Source organism: Taudactylus pleione, unplaced genomic scaffold (assembly GCF_031769625.1).
Source record: "Taudactylus pleione unplaced genomic scaffold, aTauple2 ptg000946l, whole genome shotgun sequence".
In the NCBI taxonomy this organism is placed as follows: domain Eukaryota; kingdom Metazoa; phylum Chordata; class Amphibia; order Anura; family Myobatrachidae; genus Taudactylus; species Taudactylus pleione.
The window spans coordinates 2,124,533-2,151,735 of NW_028285347.1; the positions used below are offsets into that span (position 1 = coordinate 2,124,533).

Here is a 27,203-nt window from a genome sequence, read left to right on the forward strand (position 1 = left end):
TGGACGGCACTGGGTGGCTGGCCAACTGAGTAAGCCTCAACTTACTCAGGCTGGCCTGCTTGCAAGCCCAGAAGACTGCGTACGTCCACTCAGTCCATGAGCTGGCCACTTCCGGAAAACAGGGTGGACACGCCCCGTTTCCGGGAATGCCAGCCGACCCCGCACCGCCCCTTAAATGCCTCTGACTGTCAATCAGGCAGAGGCATTCAAGGGCTTGCGCGCACTGTTGAATCAGGCCCTCTGTGCACAATACATTAACCAAGTCATCAGCATATTTTCGCATGTCTGCTGCGTCCACATCTGAATCAGACCAAGAGAGAGAAAGAGACAACAAGGAAAGTTAAAAAAGGGAGGGGGAGAGAGTAAAAAAGAGCGAGAGAGAAAAAGAGGAAATACAAAAGAAAAAAGAGAGTAAGAAAGAATGAAAGAAAGAAATAAAGCATGAGAAAGAGAAAACAAAAGTGCGTGAGAAGGAAAGAGAAACAAAGAAAGAAAAAGAAAGAAAAAGAAAGGCGTGAAAAAGAAGAGTGAGAGGGAAGAAGATGGTAAAAAAAGAAGGCTAAAAAGAGAGTTAAAAGAGAAACATTAAGAAGAGAGCAAGAGTGTGAACAAAGAAAAAGGGAAAAAAAGATTAGTAGTGATCGCTATTGCAATGCGATCTGAGCATGACATTACCGCCCATGATCGTATTGCAATATGCGATCATAGCGCCAGGATGTATTATCCGGCACATGCAGGGAGAGGGGCTCTGAAAAGATCCGTTCCCTGCGATGTGCCTGGAGAGCAGCCGGGGCTGCTGCACAAGCACAGGTCACGCTGACTGCACACGCACAGCCGCCACTGCCGAGGAACCCTCCCCCGGCTAGCTATGCACGGTGTAGCCCATAGGCAAAGGCAGCTAACGCCAAAGCAGCCGCAGGTGCCAATATAGGGAATGCATTGCATTCCGGATGTTTGTTAATTTGGTAGCATTGCATCCCCCATAGAAACCTATGGAGGATGCGGCAATACAGGGATCACAGCAGGTACTGTATCAGAGATACCTGCTGCGGTCCCTCGTACATACATTCGGGGGATACGGAGATTATACCTCAAATATTCAGTGATAAATGGGCCCTAAGAAGAGATACAAGGAGAAAGAGACACATATAAACAGAAAACTAAAGAGTGAAAAGGAGAGTGAAAAAAGAAAAGGAGGGGGGGAGAGAGTGAAATAGAGGATAGAGAGACAAGAAGAGACTGAAAGGAGAAACACACACATGGAGAGGGGTAAGGGGCGATTTCAATGTCAAGATTACCATGGCATGTTCCATATACTTTATGTTATATTTTTTATTTCATGGCATAAAGTTCCAGCAACATTCAACTCTTATATTCAGTTAGTTGGTATTGTGCTTTAAACTATGTCCTGTGCAAGATGGGATTATTAACATCATGTCCACTAATAGTCCTGTATTTAGCAAATTGACAGTATACACACTTGTAATACAAATAATTGCAATCTTCATTTGCACTAAACACCATTAATATTTTATTTATTTACATTCAATATGCATATACAAAAAGTACATAAAGCATGATAATGTGAAGGAAAGAACATACAAGAGCCGTAGAACAAGGCGGCACAGAGACCATACAAGAGCCGTAGAACAAGGCGGCACAGAGAACATACAAGAGCCGTAGAACAAAGCGGCACAGAGACCATACAAGAGCCGTAGAACAAAGCGGCACAGAGAATATACAAGAGCCGTAGAACAAGGCGGCACAGAGACCATACAAGAGCCGTAGAACAAGGCGGCACAGAGAACATACAAGAGCCGTAGAACAAAGCGGCACAGAGAACATACAAGAGCCGTAGAACAAGGCGGCACAGAGACCATACAAGAGCCGCAGAACAAGGCGGCACAGAGAACATACAAGAGCCGTAGAACAAAGCGGCACAGAGAACATACAAGAGCCGTAGAACAAGGCGGCACAGAGAACATGCAAGAGCCGTAGAACAAGGCGGCACAGAGAACATGCAAGAGCCGTAGAACAAGGCGGCACAGAGAACATGCAAGAGCCGTAGAACAAGGCGGCACAGAGAACATACAAGAGCCGTAGAACAAGGCGGCACAGAGAACATACCAGAGCCGTAGAACAAGGCGGCACAGAGAACATACCAGAGCCGTAGAACAAGGCGGCACAGAGAACATACAAGAGCCGTAGAAGAAGGCGGCACAGAGAACATACCAGAGCTGTAGAACAAGGCGGCACAGAGAACATACCAGAGCCGTAGAACAAGGCGGCACAGAAAACATACCAGAGCCGTAGAACAAGGCGGCACAGAGAACATACCAGAGCCGTAGAACAAGGCGGCACAGAGAACATACAAGAGCCGTAGAACAAGGCGGCACAGAGAACATACAAGAGCCGTAGAACAAGGCGGCACAGAGAACATACAAGAGCCGTAGAACAAGGCGGCACAGAGAACATACCAGAGCCGTAGAACAAGGCGGCACAGAGAACATACAAGAGCCGTAGAACAAGGCGGCACAGAGAACATACAAGAGCCGATGAACAAAGCGGCACAGAGACCATACAAGAGCCGTAGAACAAGGCGGCACAGAGAACATACAAGAGCCGTAGAACAAGGCGGCACAGAGAACATACAAGAGCCGATGAACAAAGCAGCACAGAGAACATACAAGAGCCGTAGAACAAGGCGGCACAGAGAACATACCAGAGCCGTAGAACAAGGCGGCACAGAGAACATACAAGAGCCGTAGAACAAGGCGGCACAGAGAACATACAAGAGCCGTAGAACAAGGCGGCACAGAGAACATACAAGAGCCGTAGAACAAGGCGGCACAGAGAACATACAAGAGCCGTAGAACAAGGCAGCACAGAGAACATAAAAGAGCCGATGAACAAAGCGGCAGAGAGAACATACAAGATCCGTAGAACAAGACTGCACTGCGCACGTGTGTATTGCGATTACGCTCACACAGAGGATTCACTAGCAAAGTGAGTGACCTGTAGTCAGTGGTTGGGGGAGGTAATGGAGGGGGGTGGTTAGAAAACAGGAAAGTGATGTGAGAACAATGCAACTTGCAAAAAGACAAAGGAGTCAAGAATCTAATTTTTTTCTTTACAAACGAAAAATCAGTAAATATATAATATACATGTATCCAATGTTCAATATATAAATCTACCAGCGGAATGTCTTTTATAGGTGCGGTCCACATGGAGCCCTGGTTTTGTGCAGTGTGACCCCCTCCCTATGTAAAGTGGCGGAAGTGCCATCTTTTGCGTGATATCTGTTGAAAGATGGCGCCACACAGTGGGGTAATTCAGAGGTGTATGTAAGCTTGATGTTTACGTCATCTCTGATGTTTTTAGATCTGCGCACGCACAGAAGCCGCACTAGGCATGTGCAGACCTGGGGCTGTGATGTCGCTCGCAGTGCCCCAAACGCCGACATGCCACTGTCGGTTGGGGGCGGCGACAGGCATTTCAGAAATCGGGGGTTACTCAGATGACCGATGTTCACGCCGATGACTCGATGCTGCATTCTTGGACGCAGCAGCAGATCAGAGAAGCCGGCAGGAGGCATCTATTTAAGCCTCCTGTAGCATCAGCATACTATCGCACAGCCGCTGCATACAATGACGCGGCTGTTGTGTGACCTGCATCCAGCTCTGAATCAGGCCCAGTAATAGCAAAGAGTCTGGTACTGTCAGAGCCTTCGCCTTCATCTGCACATGTGCCATGTTACTGAATATCACTGGGAAGATGGCACCCTGGGAGAAGGTAAGGAGCGTCCCACTGCACAGAGCGGGGAGGAGGACACACATGGTACAGTCCCTCCATTTCCAACAGCAAACCAGCCCTCATAGGTTTCCATAGCGGCTGCTATGTTGTCAGATTTACCAAGAAAGATGGCAGCCTCCGGACCCCTCTCAGTCGGCCACCAATGACGCATGTGCCGGCCAATGGCTGTACATGCGCATTATCCGCAGAGGACCCGAACCAGCTCTACGCCGGGACAGGCTCTTATCGGAGAAATATGCTAAATTTGCACGAAAGTTAACATTTGTACGTTGCTATAAGCAAAAGTGATCACATCCGCATTAAAAATGCAGATTGTGATAAATCTGGTCCTCTGTCTGGATAGAAAGCTCCATTTAATTTTGTCATTGGCCAGTAATTCTGGCCAGCACACTGATACCTCCCCAGCCAGTTCAGTGCTTCCTCCCTCCTCTAACAGCAGTCACTCTAGTCATGAGCAGTCTGGCCAGTAATATACAAGCTTCAAAACTGTGTCACTGTGACTATCAAGTATATCAGGAGTTTTATTATATTATTGTTATTAGTGTTCATTCTAGCACCCTGCACCTGCCACACCCCGTGCAATTCCTCTTATATACAAATCAGTGTGTGCTAGAAGCACCAGAGCAGAGAGTGACACCACCAACAAGAGAGAGGAACTGCACGGGTTGTCACAGGTGGAGGGTGCTAGAATGAACACTAGTTATTCTTTCATGTAATTAAGTTTTCCTGCACCTGACTGTTCTAGCTGCCAACAGCAGAAGCTCCTAAATGAAGACTACCAGAATTGATCTAATTAATGTTCTGCTTTTTTAAGAAACCTTTTGGATGATACCTAATAATTGAAGTCTGGCCACACACCAGCTCTGTAAAGGCGATGACTAGTTCTTACAAATCTGTATTTGTCTCAGTGCGATTGTTGTGAAGAATCAGTAAAAGGAATGGAACCGAGACACTTATTAGGACCTGTCTCTGTTCATGCTCGATCAGGAAGGAGCCATAGAGAGTCCTCTTACTGAAGCAGTGGCTGGCAGTGGGAGAGAAATTAAATCTACTACTGAGGAGAGGACACTTCATCGGAGATCGCCAGGCTGGACATCTGTGATAAATTCTAACGATTGCTACAAGCAGTGGAATTGAAATCCAGAGACCAAGTATTGATACATAGGGTGCAATTTAGCTGTTTTAATGGGACCGATCTCCCATCTAAAGTGGCGGGTGATGATATTTAATTGTTTTTGGGCGCGCATGTCACACCCAAATAGACTGGGTTTACGGCTATACCATATGACTTTTTACACATTTCTGCTAGACTCCTCAGGAGGGTGCAAGCAGAAATGTCTCCACCTGCGGCATTCGCGCCCGAACGGAGCAACAACTGAATTGCTCTTTCGAGCGTCTATTACTGATAGCCATGGGTGAAAACAATTCAATCGCTCCCATAAACCCCAGAGAGAGAGAGGGAAAGAAAAAGCAAACGAGGAAGGGAAAAATAAGGGAAAAAGGGCCCAAAAATAGAGGAAAAAGGGCAAAAAAAAAGTGGAAAAAGAAAAAAGATGGGGTGAAAGAGAAAAAAGGAAGGAAAAAGAGAAAAGAAAAGAATAAAAATAAATTGTGAAGACAAAAAGGGGAGAAAAGGGGAAAAGAAAAAAGGATGAAAGAGAAAAAAAAGGGGAACAGAGAAGAAAAAGGGAAAGGAAATAAAGAACAAAAGAGCAGAGGGACAGAAAATATAAAAAAATAAAGGGATAGTAGAGAGAGACACTATCATCCACACCTGCCACAATCCCACATAGTGTAGTCCATCTCCTTTATGGCTGCAGTCCATGTCTACGTGGCTGTCAGATTTACTTGTGAGCTAATTCTGTCACTATACAGTCCATTATTCTACATACCCATCATGCCTCGCTTTTCTACTATTTACATACATTTCAAATTGTTACAGAGATCATCTGTGAGGGGCAGATCCAGATGTGAGGTATGGGGGTAGGGTGCCGTGAACTACATCAATGTGACGCAATTTTCCCTAATGGCATTATCAAGCCCACGGACTGATCCGGAAGGCTGGTCTAGTGGGAGGATGAAATTCGGGCTTCTGGAAGAGGCAGTCCGGGCTGTGGAGCTCATTCAGACCCGCTCACTAGATGCATACGCTCGTACCCAGCGTATGCAAATTTAGCGCACACCCAGAAAGGCAGGCGATCGCACGGCAAGGCATTAGCACGCCCACTATGTCTTGGCGTGCAATCGCTTTGTGTATGCAGACACCCACCAGCCTGTCTTAAGACGCCCACTTGTGCACGTCATCTCCAGGAAGTATATGCAACCATCGGTACATCGGATTCGATCGCAGCGCTTGAGGTTGACTATACCCTACCGCAAGAACTGCAATCACTTCAGTGTGAAATACAGCCAGGTGACGTGTACTATGACGCTGCCTGTTAATCATGCACGCCTCTGAAACGGCGTTGAAACGCTCAGGCACGCTAGTGGCCTGCCCACGTTACCACCCACAAACGGCCTCTCCTGTCAATCATTCTGCTGGGCAGTCTATGCGCAGCGAGCGAACGCATCCTGAGCTTTCGCACTAGTTCGGGCATGCACATTGCGATGCATACGCATTTGCAGAATGCGAAAATCGGCCAGCTACGAGCGAACGTGTGTCTGCACCCGTTGAGGACTTTGCTGTGCTCTTATTTAGAACATAATGGGAGGGCTTGTGGGGGGCTACACTACAGGTGCCTGAGTGGAATTGCAGAGGTACACTCACCGACACCCACAGCGGCCACACCCTTGGTAGTTCCATCACTGCGCACTATTACAGCAAGGGTGGCCCACAAAACAACAATCCATTCATAATTAAATTAGAACATTACTGATCATGTTTAAAAATGACCACTACTCAGATCATCTAATTAAGGGAGTTATAAGAGGCCCCCATCTGTGTCTTTTAACGAACTACAGCCATGGCCAAAAGTTTTGAGAATGACACAAGTATTGGTTTTCACAAAGTCTGCTGCTCCAGTCATCATTTCATAGTGGGTTTCCAATGTTCATCCCTATATAATGAAGATATACAGTATGTAATGAATTGCCGGCAGACAAGCAGTCTATGTACTTTTACTATCACAGGTGCTGAGCAATGACAAGCTGCAAGTTTTTATTACACGAAAAAAAAAATCTTTTGGACTTTGTATTATTTGCCGGCAGATTTCTCTGCGGCCAAATATCCCTGAATGTGTCTTTGATCTCCTATCAGAAGGTCAGGACAAGGAGCGGTACTGTACATAGTGACATAGAAGTTGGCTACAAAAACTTGAAATCATTGTTCTTCCTCTGTTAACCATGATTACCTACAAGGAAACACGTGCAGTCATCATTGCTTTGCACAATAAGGACTTCACAGGCAAGGATATTGCGGCTAGTAATATTGCACCTAAATCAACCATTTATCGGAACATCAAGAAATTCAAGGAGAGAGGTTCAATAGTTGTGAAGAAGGCTTCAAGGCGCCCAAGTACGTCCAGCAAGCGTCAGGACCGTCTCCTAAAGTTGATTCAGCTGCGGGATTGGGGCACCACCAGCTTGCTCAGGAATGGCAGCAGGCAGGTGTGAGTGCATCTTCACGCACAGTGAGGCGAAGACTGTTGGAGGATGGCCTGGTGTCAAGAAGGGCAGTAAAGAAGCCACTTCTCTCTAGGAAAAACATCAGGGACAGAGTGATATTCTGCAAAAGGTACAGGGACTGGATTGCTGAGGACTGGGGTAAAGTTATTTTCTCTGATGAATCCCCTTTTAGATTGTTTGGGGCATATGGAAAAACACTTGTCCAGAGAAGGAAAGGTGAGCACTACCATCAGTCCTGTGTCATGCCAACAGTAAAGCATCCTAGATCCATTCATGTGTGGGGTTGCTTCTTAGCCAAGGGAGTGGGCTCACAGTCAATTTTGCCTAAGAACACAGCCATGAATAAAGAATGGTACCAAAACATCCTCCAAGAACAACTTCTCCCAACCATCCAAGAACAGTTTGGTGACGAACAATGCCTTTTCCAGCATGATGGAGAGCACCTTGCCATAAGGCAAAAGTGATAACTAAGTGGCTCGGGGAACAAAACAACTAAATTTTGGGTTCATGGCCAGGAAACTCCCCAGACCTTAATCCCATTGAGAACTTTTGGTCAATCTTTAAGAGGCGGGTGGACAAACAAAAACCCACAAATTCTGACAAACTCCAAGCATTTATTAGGCAAGAATGGGCGGCCATCAGTCAGTATGTGGCCCAGAAGTTGATTGACAGCATGCCAGGGCGAATTGCAGAGGTCTTGAAAAAGAAGAGTCAACACTGCAAATATTGACTCTGCATAAACTTAATGTAATGGTCAATAAAAGCCTATAACACTTATGAAATGCTTGTAATATTACTTCAGTATAAATTAGTAACATCTGACAAAGAGGTCTAAAAACACTGAAGCAGCAAACTTTGTGAAAACCAATACTTGTGTCATTCTCAAAACTTTTGGCCATGGCTGTACAATAAAGTCAACTGCACACAGAAGAGAAGCACCTTACCTGCATTGCCAGCTGTACGTATAGGCTAGTAGATACCTCATATAGGCTAGTAGATATTGGCATTCATGATGGAATTCCTGACACCCATACATATGTTACTTGTATTAGATCCCAACTCTTCCCTTATGATATTCCCAAGTAACCTGGCCCAGATTTCCTAGTTCATGAGATCAACACATCATCGACAACCTTTCTTCCCAACCTCTAAAGCAGAGGTTCCCAAACTCGGTCCTCAAGACACCCTAACAGTCCAAGTTTTAAGGCTAGCCATGCTTGACCGCAGGTGACTTAATTAGTACCTATTAGCACCTCAGTCAATTTGATTTAACGACCTGTGCTCAACCATGGATAGCTCTAAAACCTGAACCGTTGGGAAGCCTTGAGGACCGTGTTTGAGGTCCCCATCCTGGTAACTCTGCTATTTTCTGAATTCTGCAATGCCCAGCGGGAGGCTCTAATGGCTAGTCGCTGGTATGACCTGGGCATCAAAGGATCCAACATATGACTAGAAACTGATCAGAGGACCAGGACACTCTTCCGATTTGTGACCAGCCAGCAATCCTAGCGTGATCCCACCATCTTCTGACAACGGGAGAAAATTATAATGAGCAGATATCTCTGCTCACTGTGCTTACCTGGGGAAAATACCCACCAAAGTCCTAATGTGAGGAGGGGCACAGAAAAATAGCAGCCAAATCCTTTCATTATGGAATACTTTAAAAAAAAAAAAAAAAAAAAAAAAAAGATAACTGTAAGCTAAACTCAACTAGTTAAAGCACATTTCTGCTCTACTCCCCGAACTCCCTTCTGTTTTAGGGGTTAGCATGATTAGGGAATTCCTTGAATAATTGAGAAAAACTTTTTTTTTTTACTTTGTTTTATTTGGTTACCTATATTAATAAATGGTACTAATGTTCAATAATGTTCACTAGACTTTCAAGACCTTTCTCATGTATGGGAGGATGGTGCTTTCCCATTTTGCATGTACAGTGAGGGGGGGGGCTGTTCTCTATAAGCACCCTGCACCACATCACTCACAGGGCATATCGGAAAGGGGAGGAGACAATTGAAGGAAGGGGGAGGAGACAGTTGAGATGACTTTGGAGGGGGGTGGGGTTGTATTTGTAGTCTCTCACTGTAGCAAAACAGCAAAGGAAATAACACAAAGAAAAAAAAACAGAGACTTAGGGCTATAAGGACAAAGTGGTGGCTTTTATCATTATTTAAAGCGACACTAACAATAAAAGTAAAGGACGCCAGTATTTTCGCTGCAGCAGACCTGCCTCTCCTGTCCTCTATCCTTTCCATCCAGCAGTCATGCCCCCTGCCGCTGGATGCTATTTATGCAAGACTGTGAAGAAGTTGGACAAAACTATGGTTTTTATAGGAAAAAATAAAAGAAAATGTTTATATATATATATATATATATATAGCGCTGCGCCCTACCCTATTTCTGAAGGGCAGAAAGCACCCCGCCCTCCAGTGCGGCTCCCCGCTGAAACAGCCTCCGGGTTCTGTCCTCCACCCGCGGCCCCGCAGGGGAAACGGCAGAGCAGCGGTCACCGCCCATGAATGGACGCCGGGCGCATGCACTGTAAGCTTAGAATAGCATGGACATGTATTTTGTCATTATTCATATGGTGTCGCCAATTTTCCGTAGTTCCCTACAGGGGAAATTACTATGGCAATGACAAGCTGCATAAACAATACAGTATAAAAAAGTATGAAAAAATTAAAACAAACAATACACAGAGGAAAAAACAAACAAAACAATGAGATGATTATACAACTAAAGGAGTAACAGTAGGGGGTACATTTACTAAAGTGAGAGTTTTTAAAAATGGATATGTTGCCCATAGCAACCAATCAGATCCTACTTAACTTGATGGTTGCTATGGGCAACAACTCCACTTCTAAAAACTCTCACTTTAGTAAATTTACCCCTAGGAATCAATGCAGTGCCCAGTGCCCTTGAAGGGCATATAGAAAGGAGTGTAAGCACACTGGATATATTAATGGGTGAGGGTGGAGATGAGAACTTTCAGTCTTAGGGGTAAATTTACTAAAGTGAGAGTTTTTAGAAGTGAGTTTTAGAAGAGATGTTGCCCATAGCAACCAATCAGATTCTAGCTATTATCTTCTAGAAGTTGCTAGTTAAATGTTAAGTGGAATCTAATTGGTTGCTATGGGCAACATCTCTTCTAAAACTCACTTCTGAAAACTCTCACTTTAGTAAATTTACCCCTTAGAATCTATAGGTGTGATATGATGGCACATCTCAACTAGGGATGGACATCGGTTTCCTGTGGTTTGCAACCACTGATGTATTTCTTTTGATGGTAGTGTTTTCACTATTCGATGACAGCTTTCAGATGGTAGCTGTCATCAAAAGGTGTTTAAGCGATGGCCATACGATGTTACAATACAGCTGAATTCATTTATCAGCCGCAGGTTGCTACATTAAAATTTTTGATGGTGGAAGCCCAGTCATCATTTCATGGTCTGTTTCCGATGTTCATCCCTAAATAATAAAGATATATGTAATGAATTGCCGGCAGACAAGCAGTTTGTGTACTGACAGGTGCTGAGCAATGACAAGCTGCAAGTTTTTTATTAAACGAAAAAAAATCTTAACAGATTTTGAGAAAAGTACAAGAAGTTTTGGACTTTGTATTATTTGCCGGCAGATTTCTCTGCGGCCAAATATCCCTGAATGTGTCTTTGATCTCCTATCAGAAGGACATGACAAGGAGCGGTACTGTACATAGTGACACAGAAGTTGGCTACTAAAGCCGTCCTGCCAGCCTGAGGATAGGGAATGGAGGGTCCACTCTGAAGCACTTTCAGTCCTATTGGGAGAAAAGTGCTGTATAAATAACATTATTATTATGATTAGTTTATATTCATATTATTTGAATGCACTTATGATCAACAGGGTTAATGCACCATCCAGCCCATAGGCAGCTAAATACTAATACTAGGAATACTAATGAGTAATAATCTCTGTAGTATGTGAGTACAGTAGTTGCCAGCAGCATCCTGCAGCTCAGTCAGTCAGGGCAGAGGCTGCACACAGGGATGATGCTGCTGCAGGAGGTCAGGCAGCCGGCTACCTGCGGGATCCTATGCATCACCTATACGTGTAGGCCTCTCCCATCATCCCTGCTCCCATTGTGAGCTGCAGCTCCCAGCACACAGTACCCAGGCCTTTATTCTGTACCCTAGTCCCAGGCAGCGCCATGGCGGCCTCCGTATCCTCACCTACCTGCCAGGCCGCTCCCCGCCTCCGGCACTCCCCCCTCTCCTCTCCCCGCTGCCCGGGACCGGACACTATCCCGAAGGAAACGGGAGGGATCCCTCTGCGCATGCGATGGGGACCACACACAGGCAGCCGGGGAGGGAGCCCGCACTGCGCAGGCCTCACAAATCCCACTGTTACCACGGCAACCGCGATGCTTGATGTGACGTCACCGAAAAGATACGCGGCGGCCATGATTAAGCAGGGAATGAGTCCTGGAGAAGGTGGAGGCTGAGACATGCTGGGGGAGAAGGTGGAATATATATATATAATCTATATCTATATCTATATCTATATATATATATATATATATATATATATATATATATATATATATATATATATCTGATTGGTTGCTATCAGCAATTTCTCCACTTGTCCACATTAGAAGGTTTCCCTTCTAAATATATATATATTCCCTCCAGTGTGTTAAAAAAACATTCAGTAATAATATTTACACATAACATGTGGAAGTTCTTGTGCTATTCCACATACAGAAGTGCTTTTTTTTTGTTCCAGAGTATCTTGGCTCAAGACATAGGGCCACCACGTTTGTGTGTTCTTATTAAAAAAGTGACAACAGCATGTGGTCCAGAACATTGATGAGCCACAGGCGGTGGTCCAAACCCTTCCCCTGGTACACTATTCTCCTTCCTGCTTTATTGATTGATTTGTCTCGTTATAGCGTGCGACACTCATTTAAAATACCTGGTGATCTGTTATTACAGATATGTAGAACAGGTATCTTAAAATAGATACAGTGCATCCGGAAAGTATTCACAGTGCGTCGCTTTTTCCACATTTTATCTTACAGCCTTATTCCAAAATGGAATAATTTCTTTTTCTCCTCAAAATTCTACACACAATACCCCATAATGACAACGTGTAAAAAGTTTTTTTGAGATTTTTCCAAATTTATTAAAAAACAACAACTAAGAAATCACATGTACAGCCTTTGCCATGAAGCTCAAAATTGAGCTCAGGTGCATCCTGTTTCCACTGATCATCCTTGAGATGTTCCTACAGCTTAATTGGAGTCTACCTTTGGTAAATTCAGTTGATTGGACATGATTTTGAAAGGCATACACCTGTCTATAAAAAGGTCCCACACTTGACAGTGCATGTCAGAGCACAAACCAAGCATGAAGTCCAAGGAATTGTCAGTAGACCACAGAGACAGGATTGTCTCGAGACACAAATCTGGGGAAGGGTACAGAAAAATATCTGCTGCTTTGAAGGTCCCAATGAGCACAGTGGCCTCCATCATATGTAAATAGAAGAAGTTCGGACCCACCAGGACTCTTCCTATAGTTGGCCGGCCATCTAAACTGAGCGATCGGGGGAGAAGGGCCCTAGTCAGGGAGGTATCCAAGAACTCGATGGTCACTCTGTTAGAGCTACAGCATTCCTTTGTGGAGAGAGGAGAACCTTCCAGAATGACAACCATGTCTGCAGCAATCCACCACTCAGGCCTGTATGGTAGAGTGGCCAGACGGAAGCCACTCCTTAGTAAAAAGCACATGGCAGCCCGTCTGGAGTTTGCCAAAATGCACCTGAAGGACTCTCAGACCATGAGAAACAAAATTCTCTGGTCTGTTGAGACAAAGATTGATCTCTTTGGCGTGAATGCCAGGTGTTATGTTTGGAGGAAACCAGGCACCGCTCATCACCAGGCCAATACCATCCCTACAGTGAAGCATGGTGGTGGCAGCATCATGCTGTGGGGTTGTTTTTCAGCGACAGGAACTGGGAGACTAGTCAGGATAGAGGGAAAGATGAATGCAGCAATGTACAGAGACATCCTGTATGAAAACCTGCTCCAGAGCGCTCTTGACCTCAGACTGGGGTGACGGTTCATCTTTCAGTAGGACAACGACACTAAGCACACAGCCAAGATATCAAAGGAGTGGTTTCAGGACATCTCTGTGAAAGTCCTTGAGTGGTCCAGCCAGAACCCAGACTTGAATCCAATTGAACATCTCTGGAGAGATCTGAAAATGGTTGTGCACCGACACTTCCCATCCAACCTGATGGAGCTTGAGAGGTGCTGTAAAGAGGAATGGGCGAAACTGCCCAAAGATAGGTGTGACAAGCTTGTGGCATCATATTCAAAGACTTGAGGCTGTAATTGCTGCCAAAGGTGCATCAACAAAGTATTGAGGAAAGGTTGTGAATACTTATGTACATGTGATTTCTTAGGGTTTTTTTAATTAAATTTGCAAAAATCTAAAAAAAAACTTTTACAAATTGTCATTATGAGGTATTGTGTGTAGAATTTTGAGGAGAAAAATGAATTTATTCCACTTTGGAATAAAGCTGTAACATAACAAAATGTGGAAAAAGTGACGTGCTGTGAATACTTTGCGGATGCACTGTATGTGTCTCTTTTTCATTGATTACATTTATTGATTTTATTATTAGATAAAGAAACAACAACTTTTAATTAATGTAGCCACAGGCTGCTATAGGGCTGACATTGTGGAGTTCCAAACGTGGTTCTTTGATAATTATCGGTGTTGGCACGTGCTCAGTAGAGCCTTGTTTTAACTTTCAATTCCACTGCGATAACAAGTACCGTATATACTCGAGTATAAGTCGACCCGAATATAAGCCGAGGTACCTAATTTTACCACAAAAAACTGGGAAAACTTATTCACTCGAGTATAAGCCTAGGGTGGGAAATGCAGCAGCTGGTAGTGCCCCCAGTAGTAATGCCCCCAGGTAGTGCCCCCAGAAGTAATTCCCCCTGGTAGTGCCCCCAGAAGTAATTCCCCCTGGTAGTGCCCCCAGTAGTAATTCCCCCTGGTAGTGCCCCCAATAGTAATTTCCCCCTGGTAGTGCCCCCAGAAGTAATCCCCCCTGGTAGTGCCCCCAGTAGTCCTAATAAAAATAAAAAAAAACACTTACCTGAAACCCCCGCTCCTGGTCCCGCCGCTGCTATCAGCTCCTCCGGCCGCTTTGCATTATGGGAGAGACATCGTCATGACGTCTCTCCCATTACCCACTGCGGGAGCCGAAAGATGGCTCCCGCAGTGGGAGCAGCAGCAGCCGATGAGAGTCTGACAGACTCTCATCGGCTGCTGATTACAACAAACACGCAGCTGCCGGCTCCGGCGGCTGTGTGTGTGGCAGAGTGTAGCGCTGACCGAACTCCGTCCGGTCAGCGCTACACACGTGGTGCAGCTGTGTCACAGAGACACAGTCTGCACCGCGGCCCGTATGGTACGCTACTCAGCTGCGTACCATGCGGGCATCACTCGAGTATAAGCTGAAGGGGTGCTTTTTCAGCACAAAAAATGTGCTGTAAAACCTGGCTTATACTCGAGTATATACGGTAAGTGTTTTTTGCAGTAACAATGTGTGTACCCAGTGATGCGACGGACGTCTGCACCGCCGACAGGCCGACATATCGGGTGGCCGGTACACATTGCATAATCTGGTGATGAACCCTGGGGGATGGGAGGGGCCGCGAGGCCATGCCCCTTTGTATCTTTTTCGCGACTGGGTGTCACTGACCCCAGTAACACCACTTAAACTGACTGCAGTACGAATTAAGTCACGTGATGAAGCAGGGATATCCTTAAAACCTGGACTGTTCGGGTGCCTTGAGTACCATGAAAATAAATTCGTAAAAGGGGTAAATTGGAGAAAAGCCCTAAATCGAGTGAAAATAGGTGTTTTCACTGGCGATAGGATTTATGTCTGACTCTTTAGATCAGTGTTTCCCAACCTCGGTCCTCAAAGCACACTAACAGTCCAGGTTTTAGTGATATCCATGCCTGAGCACAGGTGGTTAAATCAAAATAACTGCAGTACTAATTAACACACTTGTGCTCAAGTATGGCTATCCTTAAAACCTGGACTGTTAGTGTGCCTTGAGGACCGTGGTTAGGAACCCCTGCTTTAGATGATGACGGAGCAGAGTATGGGAGCGTTGCATAAGGTGGAGTGAAACTATGGATATCAGCACGGATGGTGTCATGGTTAGCATTACTGTCTCACAGCACTGAGGTAGGGTTCAGTTCCCACCACAGTCCTGTGTGAATTTTGTATGCATGGGTTTCCTCCGGGTACTCCAGTTTCCTCCTACACGTCAAAAATATACTGATAGGTTGTCTCTCAACACAAAATGAACCCTAGTGTATATGTGTGTGTAAGGAATATATACAGGTGTGCCAAGAGCGATGCTGGGCCCGGGAGAAGGGGGCATGACCTAATCGCGGGAGGCGTGGCCACGCCCCCCTTTTGGGGGGGAAATAAAAAAAATTATATTTTTGCAGGGGAGGGGGCTCTGTGAGCCCCCTGAGCCCGGCGCATAGTCAGTGGGGAGACGATCAGTGTGATCGCTCCCCCCACAGGCATAGGAGACTGCTACGGCTGCTACTTAGTAACCGCGAGCCGTCTCTCAGTGCAGCCCAGCACACAGCAGCATGTGCTGGGCTGCTGTAATGAAAGAGGGAGGGGGGGCGGTGCCGGACCCGGGCTCCCAACGGGCCCTTCCAGGAAACCCAGGTCCGGGTAATTAGTATCCGCTCCCCCCTCTCTGTGCCCTTGAATATATATTGTAAGCTTGACTGGGGCACTGACCGATGTGAATGGCTAAATACTAGAGAATTACGGTCTGCAAGGTTGAGGATGTGTACATATGAAATTTAGGCTTAGCTCACATGGAAGACATGATGAGCCAATCCAGGAGTATGGATTCATAAATCAGAAATCTTGGCAGTTAAGAATAACGGTTTGCACATAGTAGTATTGTAAACTATTCAGCATAAAAACCAGTGATTGGGTGGTAATATAACAAGTAGCCACAAGGTGGAGCTCCAAGCTTGTCAGAAATCCTATTAGCAGAACAATGAACAAAGAAATGTTGGAAAGATACGTGAGGCAATAATATAATAGGTTAACATGATTGATGTGAGATTACAATAGCAGCAATATGAAATTATGGTATAGTGCTTCAAAAACAGCGAAAAGTCCCCCTGGTGAACCAAGATGGCATCTGGGCCAGAAAGTAATGCTAGCATCTCAACAAAATGTCAGCAATAAAAGTCTCTATTCCTGATTTCTATTGTTATATTTAAAACAGTCAAAGGGGGCGATTCAATTGTTTGCCTCCGTGGCTAATGGTGTCTGGCGCCCAACAGGGCAATTCAATTGTTGCTCTGTACGGGTGCTTACAGCCGTGGGAGCGCACATTTCTGCTCGCAGCCCCCGGGCAGGTGAGAAGAAATGTGTGATAAGTCGGCACTTTGGGCGCCTAAACAGGAGTTTGGACACCCAAAGCAGGACTTTAGATGGGTTTAGCTAACTTACACGGCTAAACTCTGTCTATTTGGCACGACATGCATGGGTGCCCAAAAGCAATTGAATATTGCACCCCGATCTCCCATATCTTTAGACGGACATAGGGTGTGATAAACCAATTGAATCGCCCACAAAATGCTGAGTCTGTTCCTGCGTGAATGTCTGCAGGGTGAGGGGACTCTATGTGCTGAGAAAACAAGTGCAGTGTATCCGGGAGGGAGATTTGCAGATTTTTTTGCCTTCCCTGTCCCCTTTAGTTTGTTGTACTGTGTTAATAGGGTGAAGTCCTTACCACATTCAGGGCACACTCCAGAGGAAAAGTGGAGGACTTTAGGGTGGTCTAGAAAGCCGGGGTAACCTGCCAATCCTCCAGATGGTGTGCGTTTGGCATCCTGGTGGTCTGGATGTTGACGCTTACCTTACCGTCGCCAGAATACCGATGCCAGTCACAATCCATACGCCGGCATCATGACCACTGGGATGCCGAAGGTAAGTAGTAGGGCTGGGGGGGAGGGTTAGGGTTAGGCACTAAGGGGGGGAGGGTTAGGTTTAGGATGCAGGGAGGGGGAGGTTAGGTTTAGGCACTAGGGGGGAGGTTAGGTTCAGGCACCAGGGAGGGAGGGTTAGGGTAGGGAGAGGGGGAGGGGGAGGGTTAGCATACCAACCACCAAGTGTCGGTATGTTAACCCTATCGGGATCCAGGCATTGGGGTTCTGACCGCCTGGATTCCTTCTGCCGGTATTACATACCGTATCTTCCCAGATGGGTGATGAGGTAAGTGAGATTAACAATGAGTCAAGAGTACTGCTGTGGGTTTAACAATATGCTGACACTTGGGAGAAAAGGGTGAGATGAGCCACAGAATGAGGGTTGGAGGCAATCTCTGTGGCAATGGAAAGTGTGCAAGCCAAGGCTCTGGGGACAGAGATAACTACGCAACTGACTCCAAAGGACAGCTAGAATATACACACAGGTTGCTGTCAGTCTTGGGGAGCCTAAACCCAAACAGGAGAGTAGAATGACTAACTTTCAGTTTAAAACCAGTGGAGATCTTAGAGAATGCATGCAACCATCTTGGCTGGCAAGCCAGGTCCCCTCAAAAACCAATCATTATATACTAGGGGGTAAATTTACTAAGTTTCGAGATAGGTCTAGATGACCATCTCGGGTGATTTATTCATTTTTTCCCTGCTTGCAGATTTACTAAAGGCAAAAGTCAGGTGAGTTAGAGAGAGATTTCTCTCATCTCACTCGTAAAACTCGGTGAGATAGCAATCTCGAATCAAATCACCATTGGGCCAAATCGGAAGTACTTTTCACCTATAACATACATCTCTCAAATTTACCAAGAATCAGGATGACAAGCTCGGGTGAGATAGGAGCAAACTCTCTGTCAAAATCACTTTTCAATCTCTCAACCCCCTGAGCTGCGAGATGGTCAGAATCATACACAAATCATTGTGATTTGTGCATGTTTCTTTTCTGTAAATCTTACAATAGGGTTAATTTTAAATAAAAAATTACGTGAGGTCCCCCCCCCCAAAAGACTAACCAGCCCCAGACTTGCCAGCCAGTCCTGGTTCTTAAAATTACAGGGTTCAAAATGTGTAGAAAAAAATTGGCGTGAGGTTCCCCGCATATTTAAAACCAGCTCCGGACTTGCCAACACAGTGAATGACCCCTTTATCACTGTATTAATAAATTCATTGTTATTTTTCTATGACAAGTTTGGTTATTAGCCAGATTTTAGCTTTCATACTTGAAATTTGGCTCTTCAAGACGTCTCATTTTTCTCAAGTAGCTCCCACCCCAATTAAGGTTGGAGACCACTGCTGTAGTGTATATGTAATACATTGGTGAATCTTTTTCAGCATGCTAACAAGTTTTCAAAATATTTTAAGTGAAACTAAATCTGTGTGCAATCTTTGCTAAGTTTTTAATAATATAAATATCATGGCTCATATGAATTAATTTCTAGCAAAAAAAAAAACATCTTAGTTAATTATAAACCATTATTAAACGGTCATTAATATATTTGCTTCACTATTATAACAATCAATGCTAATCCAGAGATAAATAGTGCTCTCTTTACCAATAAACTTCGTTTCATAAGACAAATATTCACCAAATTATATTGTGCCAAACAATGTAGTCTTCACATACCACAGCTGTTTTTCCCCCTGGGACTGTCAGTCTGGACTGTTGTAGCACAGAGCACTTCTTATGGGATGCCACTCCCCTGCTATAACTGCAGCTGATGCAGTCCCTAGATGCCAGCTGGCTTGCTACTTTGTGCTCATGCGTGGATCACTTTCCTGAGTATGCACACAATTACAGACCCCCGCTCATCCAAAGCAGCAGTCATCATTTATCGCATCAATGTAATGTCATACAGTATATAGTGGTAATTACCAGTATCCATTTCAGCATCTACATGAATATACCCCTTTGATAGTTATCTTTAGGTTACCATAGAGCCAAAATGCAGTTTTTAGAAGAGCTGGGGCAGGCACAGAATGGGAGGCACAATAGACTATTCCTGCAGCATTTTATTTTTAAATGGATTGTAGGGGCAAGATGAGAAGCATTGAAGTCATATGGAAGAGTGTTACAATAGTAGAAGTGAGACCATGGGCAACTACAGTGTGTGCTGGGGAACATAGGGGCAGCCCCGGGCGCCAGCCTAGCTTGCACCCTGCTCACATTAGCATTAGTGCCATAGAGATGTACCTATCTCTGTGAGAGATGTACCCAGCCTTCCACTTATGCCATCTGAGGTCACGCCTGCCTGCGGCTCCTCTGTGTGTCTCTCCACTGATGCTGACATAACTACAGCAGCACCAATAAGGAGACAAACAGATGAGTCGCCAGCTGACGTGGCACCAGAACATAAGGTAAGTTAATATTATGTTGAGACATCTTTAACCACCCCAAACTCCTGTATATAATTAACTATTCAGTTTCCTATCCCTCCCGCACTGACTCACACCATTTGTGACTGTACTATTCCCTTTACTGGTCTGATGGAGAGGAGCAGGGGGAAGTCCCAGGGCCATATAGCTCCTGTCGGTCTAATTCACTGCATGCTGTGATAAGATTGCAGTGGGCCCACTCATTGCTCCTGGTCCCATCATAGGTGGGTGCAGACAGAGGGGGTTACCCCGACACTCCCAGGTATACCCTTTCTTTTAGTGACTCGGTTACGAAAGATTTCCTGAAAGCCACGCCCCATGCCATTAGACCACACCCCCTTTTCCCATGCACGCACCTAGGTCTCGATCTCACTTTCTAGAAAGTTGGGAGGTATACTTAAGGGGGACTATTTTTCTGGTAATAAGCCCTAAATCCAGTGAAAACAGGTGTTTTCATTAGCAATAGAGCTTCTTCATATTTAAGAAGCTCCCAGGTCAGTGACTTCCAGCAACAGATTCCCTGTGCAATTCTAATCAGGAGTTACGGGTCTGTACGTAAGTTGGACTGAGTTGGAGTTGGACTGGTCTGGATTTGATTTTTCGGAGTGGGACATCCAAGTGTCTGTGGGTCTCTGTGTAACTTTGTGTATTTGATAAGAGCAGAAGGACACTGGACTTGGGGGAGATTGATCAAATCTTGGAGAGAGATAAAGCAGAGAAGTTCCCCACACCAACCAATCAGCTTCTAACTGTCATTTACCGGCTGTGCTGGAAAAATGTCAGAAGCTGATTGGTTGCCATGAGCAACTTCTCCACTACTACCTAGTGGCTGCACAGGTGGCTGCAATTATTAATTAGGTGGGAAATCCAGGAGCAGAGCATTTTGTACAGGGTGGAAGGGGTCATGTTGGAGGGCAGGGGTCTGTTATATGGTGAAATCCATCCGGTACTATTTGTGCTTTGAATCCAACTTTCTTTGCTTAACATTTCTGGACTTCACTGGGTGCACCAGCCTGACACATAAGGCTGCCTCCTGCTAACATTTTTCCTGATATCCTAACATTTTCTCATTTTGTTAGGCATTACTGTCACAATACCGTTACCACGGTCCAAGTAGGAGAAAGTACATGCAGATTTTTGAATCATATTGATTTTGTATGCAGCGCCATCTTGTGGCTATTTTTAATTATTACATTAGAACACTTTAGGTGCTCTTCAAGGGCCAACTACCTAAAAATTACTAATAAAATTGATCTGTGTAGTGCACAAAGCCTGCCTCTGAAATTTGAAATTAGCTACTGTATTATCATAATTTGTTCTGCAGTGGCCAGCATAAAACGGTGAAGAAATATATAGCGGAAATGCAGTTTGGTGAGAGAATTGCAGCATAAGCAAATTCTTAGCATGTAGGCTGTGTTTACATTTATAGCTAAGATAATTTACTATTGTTGGCATGGTGCATGCTGCACCATTGCCTGCCATACAGTGCACACAGAAATTCCATAACCAGTCATATATATTCATAGAGGCATGCTCCCATTCCAGCCATACACTACACAGAGATAACTCAATTTTCAGCCATATATTACCTCTATTAGCAGCATATGGATGATCCCCATTGCCAGCCATGTATTGCACAGACCTACCCTATTGTAGGCCAGTAAACTGCACTTTCAGCCATACATTGCATTATCCTGGTCACTGCAGCCTGCTTTACTTAGGCTCGCTATTTGCTCTGCACCTGTTTGACTTAACCACTATCTGCATTAGAAATTGCCTCTCCATGCAGTTATTTCCTGAGTAGACAGAGTGGGAGTTTTTAGAAGTGGAGATATTGCCCATAGCAACCAATCAGACTCTACTTAACATTTAACTAGCAGCTTCTAGAAGATAATATCTAGAATCTGATTGGTTGCTATATACCCCCTAGTCTGTCTCCGGTGAGGTGGGAGAAGATTTATCAGTTTTAAATGCATCACAGTGTTAAAATGTCCTGCCAATATTAAGGCAATAGTGTCACTTAGTAGAGTCTGGGGTGGTGTAAGTCAGTTGGACAATTGATCACGGTCCGATTTTCCCAATGTACGCACAAAGCTGTCACTGGGGTCTCAATCAAACTGACTGCACCTAGGCATACATTTGTGCAATAATCCTGTTTTATATTTAATATATATTAAAAAAACTATAAGATCTGCACTCTGGGCTTAGGGCCTGATTCAGAGCTGAACGCTCTGACCAGAGCGCTCGCTCTGAATCAGGGCCCTCCTCCATGAAAATGGAGCGTCCTCCTGGACGCTCGTATAGCTGTGGGTGACCACCCACAGCTATAGCGAGCGTCCATGATGATCAAGACCATCGTGACCATCGGGCTTGCGATGAGACCCTGCGGTATGGTCTCGCTGCCGCAAGCCCTGGAGTGATTTTGGCTCTATCAGAGCCAAAATCACTCCCACTGACGTCACTAGTGATGTCAGTGGGGCCGGCTTCAGACGGTAGGCGTTCCCATGGGAACGCCTCCGTCTGGCAGGCACGCCCACCAAAGTGGGCGTGCTGTCAATCAACATCGACAGCACGCCCCCTTTGGTGCGAGACCCGGAGCGATGGAGAGCCCGTCGCTCGCTAGGGTCTCGCGCATGCGCACGACGGAGCTCCCTCCGTCGTATGCATGCGCAGTGAGGGAACATCGACCCGCTTGCGAGCGTACTGCCGCTCATAAGCGGGTCTGAATGACCCCCTTAATTCAGAGAAGGCTGCAAATCTTGCTGTGGTCAAGCAGAATGACCAACAAACCTAAGACGCCGAAGCCTTAACAACTGCATATGGAATCACAGATGTAGGCTGTAAAACCCCCCCAAAATGGCCGCAACATGCCTGCATTTGAGTCGCCACCCCATTACCACCCACAAATGGTCCCTGATTGTCAATCACTGTTGCAAGTAAATCCTCCATGACCGCCGTCGCAAGACCATCACGATACATGCGCCATGACAATCCGACGCATGTGCAGTACTAAAAACATCGCCCCTTTGCTAAAACATTGGTATTGTGACCGTCTCTGAATCCGGCCTTATATAAATTGATAGTGTAATGGCAAAAACCACTAAATCAACTCTGAATGTAATAAAAAAAAAAATAATTTATTAAAACATGAAATACAATACACGACAATGTACATAAAAAAACAAATTCAAGCAAGGACTATAACCTGAAAAACTAGCATACTAAAAATAGCGGGGGACCTGTATCAGATTAATATAGAGCAATGTATGGGTTAGTCTTTAAACCGGAATACTCATTACTAAGCCCGTAGTAGATTTAATGTCACAGTGTAATAGTGTGATCAGGGTCAGACTTGCCCACAGGGGTACAGGGGAAATCCCCGGTGGGTCTCACTGCCTGAGGACCCCACTCCATCCACTAGAGGGCAGGTTCCAGATGGCGCACTCAAATTATACATTGTTACTCTATTAGAGGGTCAGTAATTTGATGGAGCAGGAAAACTGATGAACTTGGGTGTTTGGTTAGTTTCTATGGGAACTACACCAAAATGAGCCCTCCTGACAAGCAAAGTGGATGGTCTTGACACATGCCTGCCCCCTTCTTTTTAAAGACCCTGTTCTTTGCAGGCTATGTCCTCTCTAATGGTTGGCCAGGTCACTGTGTGGCGGTTGGCCACACTCCCTCTGGTGACCGGCAACACCCATTACGCCTGGCCTATATCACTGCATTCTCCGGTTGGCCCTTCATGCCCCAGTCCAACACTGAGTGTGATTCTTGGAATATAAACATGGCTGGTCACATTCATGGTGTGAATTGATATAGCAGGAGTACTTATATGCCCTGCAGTATGTCCTGTAATGTTGGTGTATGCTGGAAGCACAGTTGAATGTGGTAGCCACCGTTAAGATCAATGCTCCTGCAGGCGAGAGGCTGCCTGGTAGTGAGTGTCAAAAAAGACAATAATCCATCCTCCTTTTTCAAGTCACTGCTAGGCTTCTGTTAGTAGTTGGTGGATGTTAATTATATGACCGCCACTGTTACCTCTGGATAGGGCTAATACTAATGACTGGTCTGCTGTGGTCTAACGCGTTTCGTCTCGCTCCAGTTATATATACATTTTTCATCTGGGTTAGAATTATTAATGCCTGGGCATCTTTACCTGTTTTAAATGGATCACATTAGTAAACTACTGGAAATCTGTAAAGTATAGATTTAGCAAACTTGTCCTATATTCAATCAGTCTGATACAGCATGCAGTCAGGCTCTGAGATGGATATTCAAACATGGAGACCAATGGGATGGTGGCTCGTATGGATCGGTAAAATTCTGGCAAATGATATGTGTAGGACCTCCCTCAGAAACTAGCTTTATATAGTCTGGCAGTTAAATTAATTATCATGATCATAATTGTAAAATCAGTAGAATACAGGGAATATGCAGTAAAAAAAATTATATAATAATATAATAAAATATAACAAAAATAAATATAACTATATATAAAATCTTTTATCACTATAAAAAAATAAACAGTAGATCTACAAAAAAATAAAACAGAATGCTGTATAGCAGTACCGTATGGTAACAACACTTCACATATATGAAGAAAAGAAATATAACAACCAACGGGAAATAAGGGTCAAGATATTTACAACACTGACAGGTTGAAAACTTCATTTAGACCATATGTTATGTCATGGTCTGCAGCGCTGGCTTTATGGAACATCCGTTTGAGTAATGGGCTGTCTACTTGGCTCGTGGGAAGGTATAAGCATTGAATACCTGAGACCTGATTGCATTCCATTACACTCACCAACCAGCCAAAAGTAAACCCAGTGCTCTCCCTGAGACACATAGTAACTGGATAAAGTAGCACTCACTTGCCCAGTATGGATAGGACCAGATTTTGATAAAGCTGCGCAGATGTTGCGATGGATTTAAGATGGCGGTCGTTGTGTGGATTTGGACGCAGAATGAATGACAGGTAGTGAGCATTTGTGGGTGGTAACGGGGGGAATGGCGAGTAAAAAGCAAGTGAGTCATGACCGTTTTGGGGGTGTGTTGGAGCCAGCGACTGCGTTCCTGCATGCGATGGTACTGGCTCGGCGTCTTAGTTGCAAAGGACATTCTGAGCAATCATAGGGTTGCTCAGGACTTCGATGGTGCGACAGATGTTGTGTCTTTGTACTCAGGTGGCAGATTTGAGACTCTGGCGGTGGGCTTATCTGTACAAAAGACTGCGGCTGCCGCTTTAGCATATCATTTGCATCCACCTCTAAATCACGCCCTCAGCCTCATACAGTCTAACAGAAGTGCCCTGCTACAGCCCTGAATATCCAGTAGCTATAGGTGAGATCACTGGCCACCACAGTGTATCATTATAAAATCTCCAACTTCAGATCTGGTCTTTGCATGTCCATCAGGTCCTGTGTTTGTTCATCCGACCAGCCAAAGCCAGGAAGTCTAGAAGAGAAAATGAAATGACATTGGAATTACTGTTCATTCACCCCATATAAATACATTGCATCTCAGGATATAAGCAAGCCATCTCAATCCATGCATGCTGTTACATTGCACTGGTTCTGACTTTGATAATCGGTATAATGCACTTGCTACCAGAGATGAGCAAATCAGTTTAGCCGATTTGGGTATTTGAGTTTCACTGTTGGCAAATTAATTAAAGGTTAATCTTAATCCTCCCCCAAAAAATGCGGCAAATATTTAACACCAACTGTACTGCCAATCACATTGTAAGAAAGCCAATCAGAAAGCATCCATATATAACATGACTATAGCCTTATAAAAAGAGCTCACACTTGCTGGATTGTACACTGGGGATGAAGTTGTTGGGTGCTCTTTGAGCTGGTCAGCTTACAGTACTGTCATCTGTGCACTGAATTTGCTACACAGCTATGTAAACAGCTACTGGCTTTTCCCTCTTTATACCTTATATATAAAACACTGATTGATGATGCAAACACAATTTTATTTCTTTTTGCTGCATCTAAAAGGCAGTCAGTGCCCATACACAACACTTACAGAAAAAAAATTATCTATTAGTTACCAGGTAAAAATTATTTCAAGGACATGATGCAGAAGTTATTTTATATTAGGGGATGGAGAGTCTTATGGACAGAAACATAGTCAAAAGTATAATTCAAATCTTTATAATACTTCTACCAAATTATGATCCACTGGAATATTAACAGAAGGGACTTAACAAGTGCCCAGAATTTGTCTTTTAAATGCTTTACTGGCCATCATGTCCTAGTTTATTGTTTGAACGTTTGACAACAGTCCCTTAAGTTGTTTGACCCCCCTGCATAAGAGCCACAAAAATGATGCATCATGCATATAAATGACTGGACCATGATAGATCTAAAACATTCCATTGATTTGGAACAAAGAAATACTCATCACAAGATAAAATTGAATTCCGTAACATTAAATGGCAAATACATTTATATTTTTGTCGCAACCTTTTAATTTTTCATCAGAACCTGCTTGAAATATGTAGACTTGAAACTTATTTATGACGTATTGACAAGGCAAAGGATGGTGACATCATGTGCGGAGTCCTGAATGAGAGCACATAGGGCCTGATTCACTACCGATCGCAACTGCTATTACGCACGCAATCGGCCGATTGTTGTGTACTGCGCATGTGTAAGCATCGCAGAGCGTGTGCGCAAACCGGCCACTGCGATCGGGACTGCAATCTCAGTGACTACGCAGACCAGGGTTGCCTACCTTTAACATTCTCTTCCCGGGAGAAGCCTGGGTAAGAGATGCAGCAGGGGGCCGACGGGGGCGGGGCTTGACGATTCGCACCATTAAGCCCTGCCCCCTCACGGTAAAATTGCCGCGATTGGGCACAATTTACATAGGGGGCAGGGCCAAATGCTATGATTCATGCAGAATCACAGCTTAAGCCCCGCCCCCTTCACGAAGACCCGCGATTGCCGCGGGTATTCTCCTAATTCTGCCCACTTCACTAGGAAGTGGGCAGAATGCGGGAGAAATGCCTACCCTTCCGGGGGTGCGGGGGGTTACCCGAAAAATTGGGAGCCTCCCGCGAAAACCGGGAGGGTAGGCATGTATGACGCAGACCCATCGCAGAGTGATTGACAGGAAGTGCCGTTTGTGGGTGGTGATGGGGGGGTGGTTGGGGAAATGCAGGCGTGCTTGTGCGTTTGAACGCCGTTGCAGGGGCGTGCATAAATTATCCACTGTGATGCCGTACGCAGCCTGAGTACTAATAGCGTGCAATGAAGTTAGCAATTCTTGAGTAAGGTCAGAGCATATGTA

General features: G+C 44.9%; 2 protein-coding genes across 2 annotated transcripts in view; both read right to left on the reverse strand.

The window, feature by feature from the left end:
* Positions 1 to 11,800, reverse strand: part of LOC148473254 (uncharacterized) — a 44,900-nt gene extending 33,100 nt beyond the window's left edge. Inside the window, exon 1 of the mRNA XM_088459848.1 lies at positions 11,647 to 11,800. The gene's annotated coding sequence lies outside the window, so the exon portion shown is untranslated. The remainder of the gene's footprint in view (positions 1 to 11,646) is intronic.
* An 11,251-nt stretch (positions 11,801 to 23,051) lies between these two features.
* Positions 23,052 to 27,203, reverse strand: part of LOC148473255 (NACHT, LRR and PYD domains-containing protein 12-like) — a 98,846-nt gene continuing 94,694 nt past the window's right edge. The window contains exon 12 of the mRNA XM_088459849.1: positions 23,052 to 25,358. Within this exon, the coding sequence (XP_088315975.1) occupies positions 25,274 to 25,358 (85 nt within the window). The 3' untranslated portion in view covers positions 23,052 to 25,273. The remainder of the gene's footprint in view (positions 25,359 to 27,203) is intronic.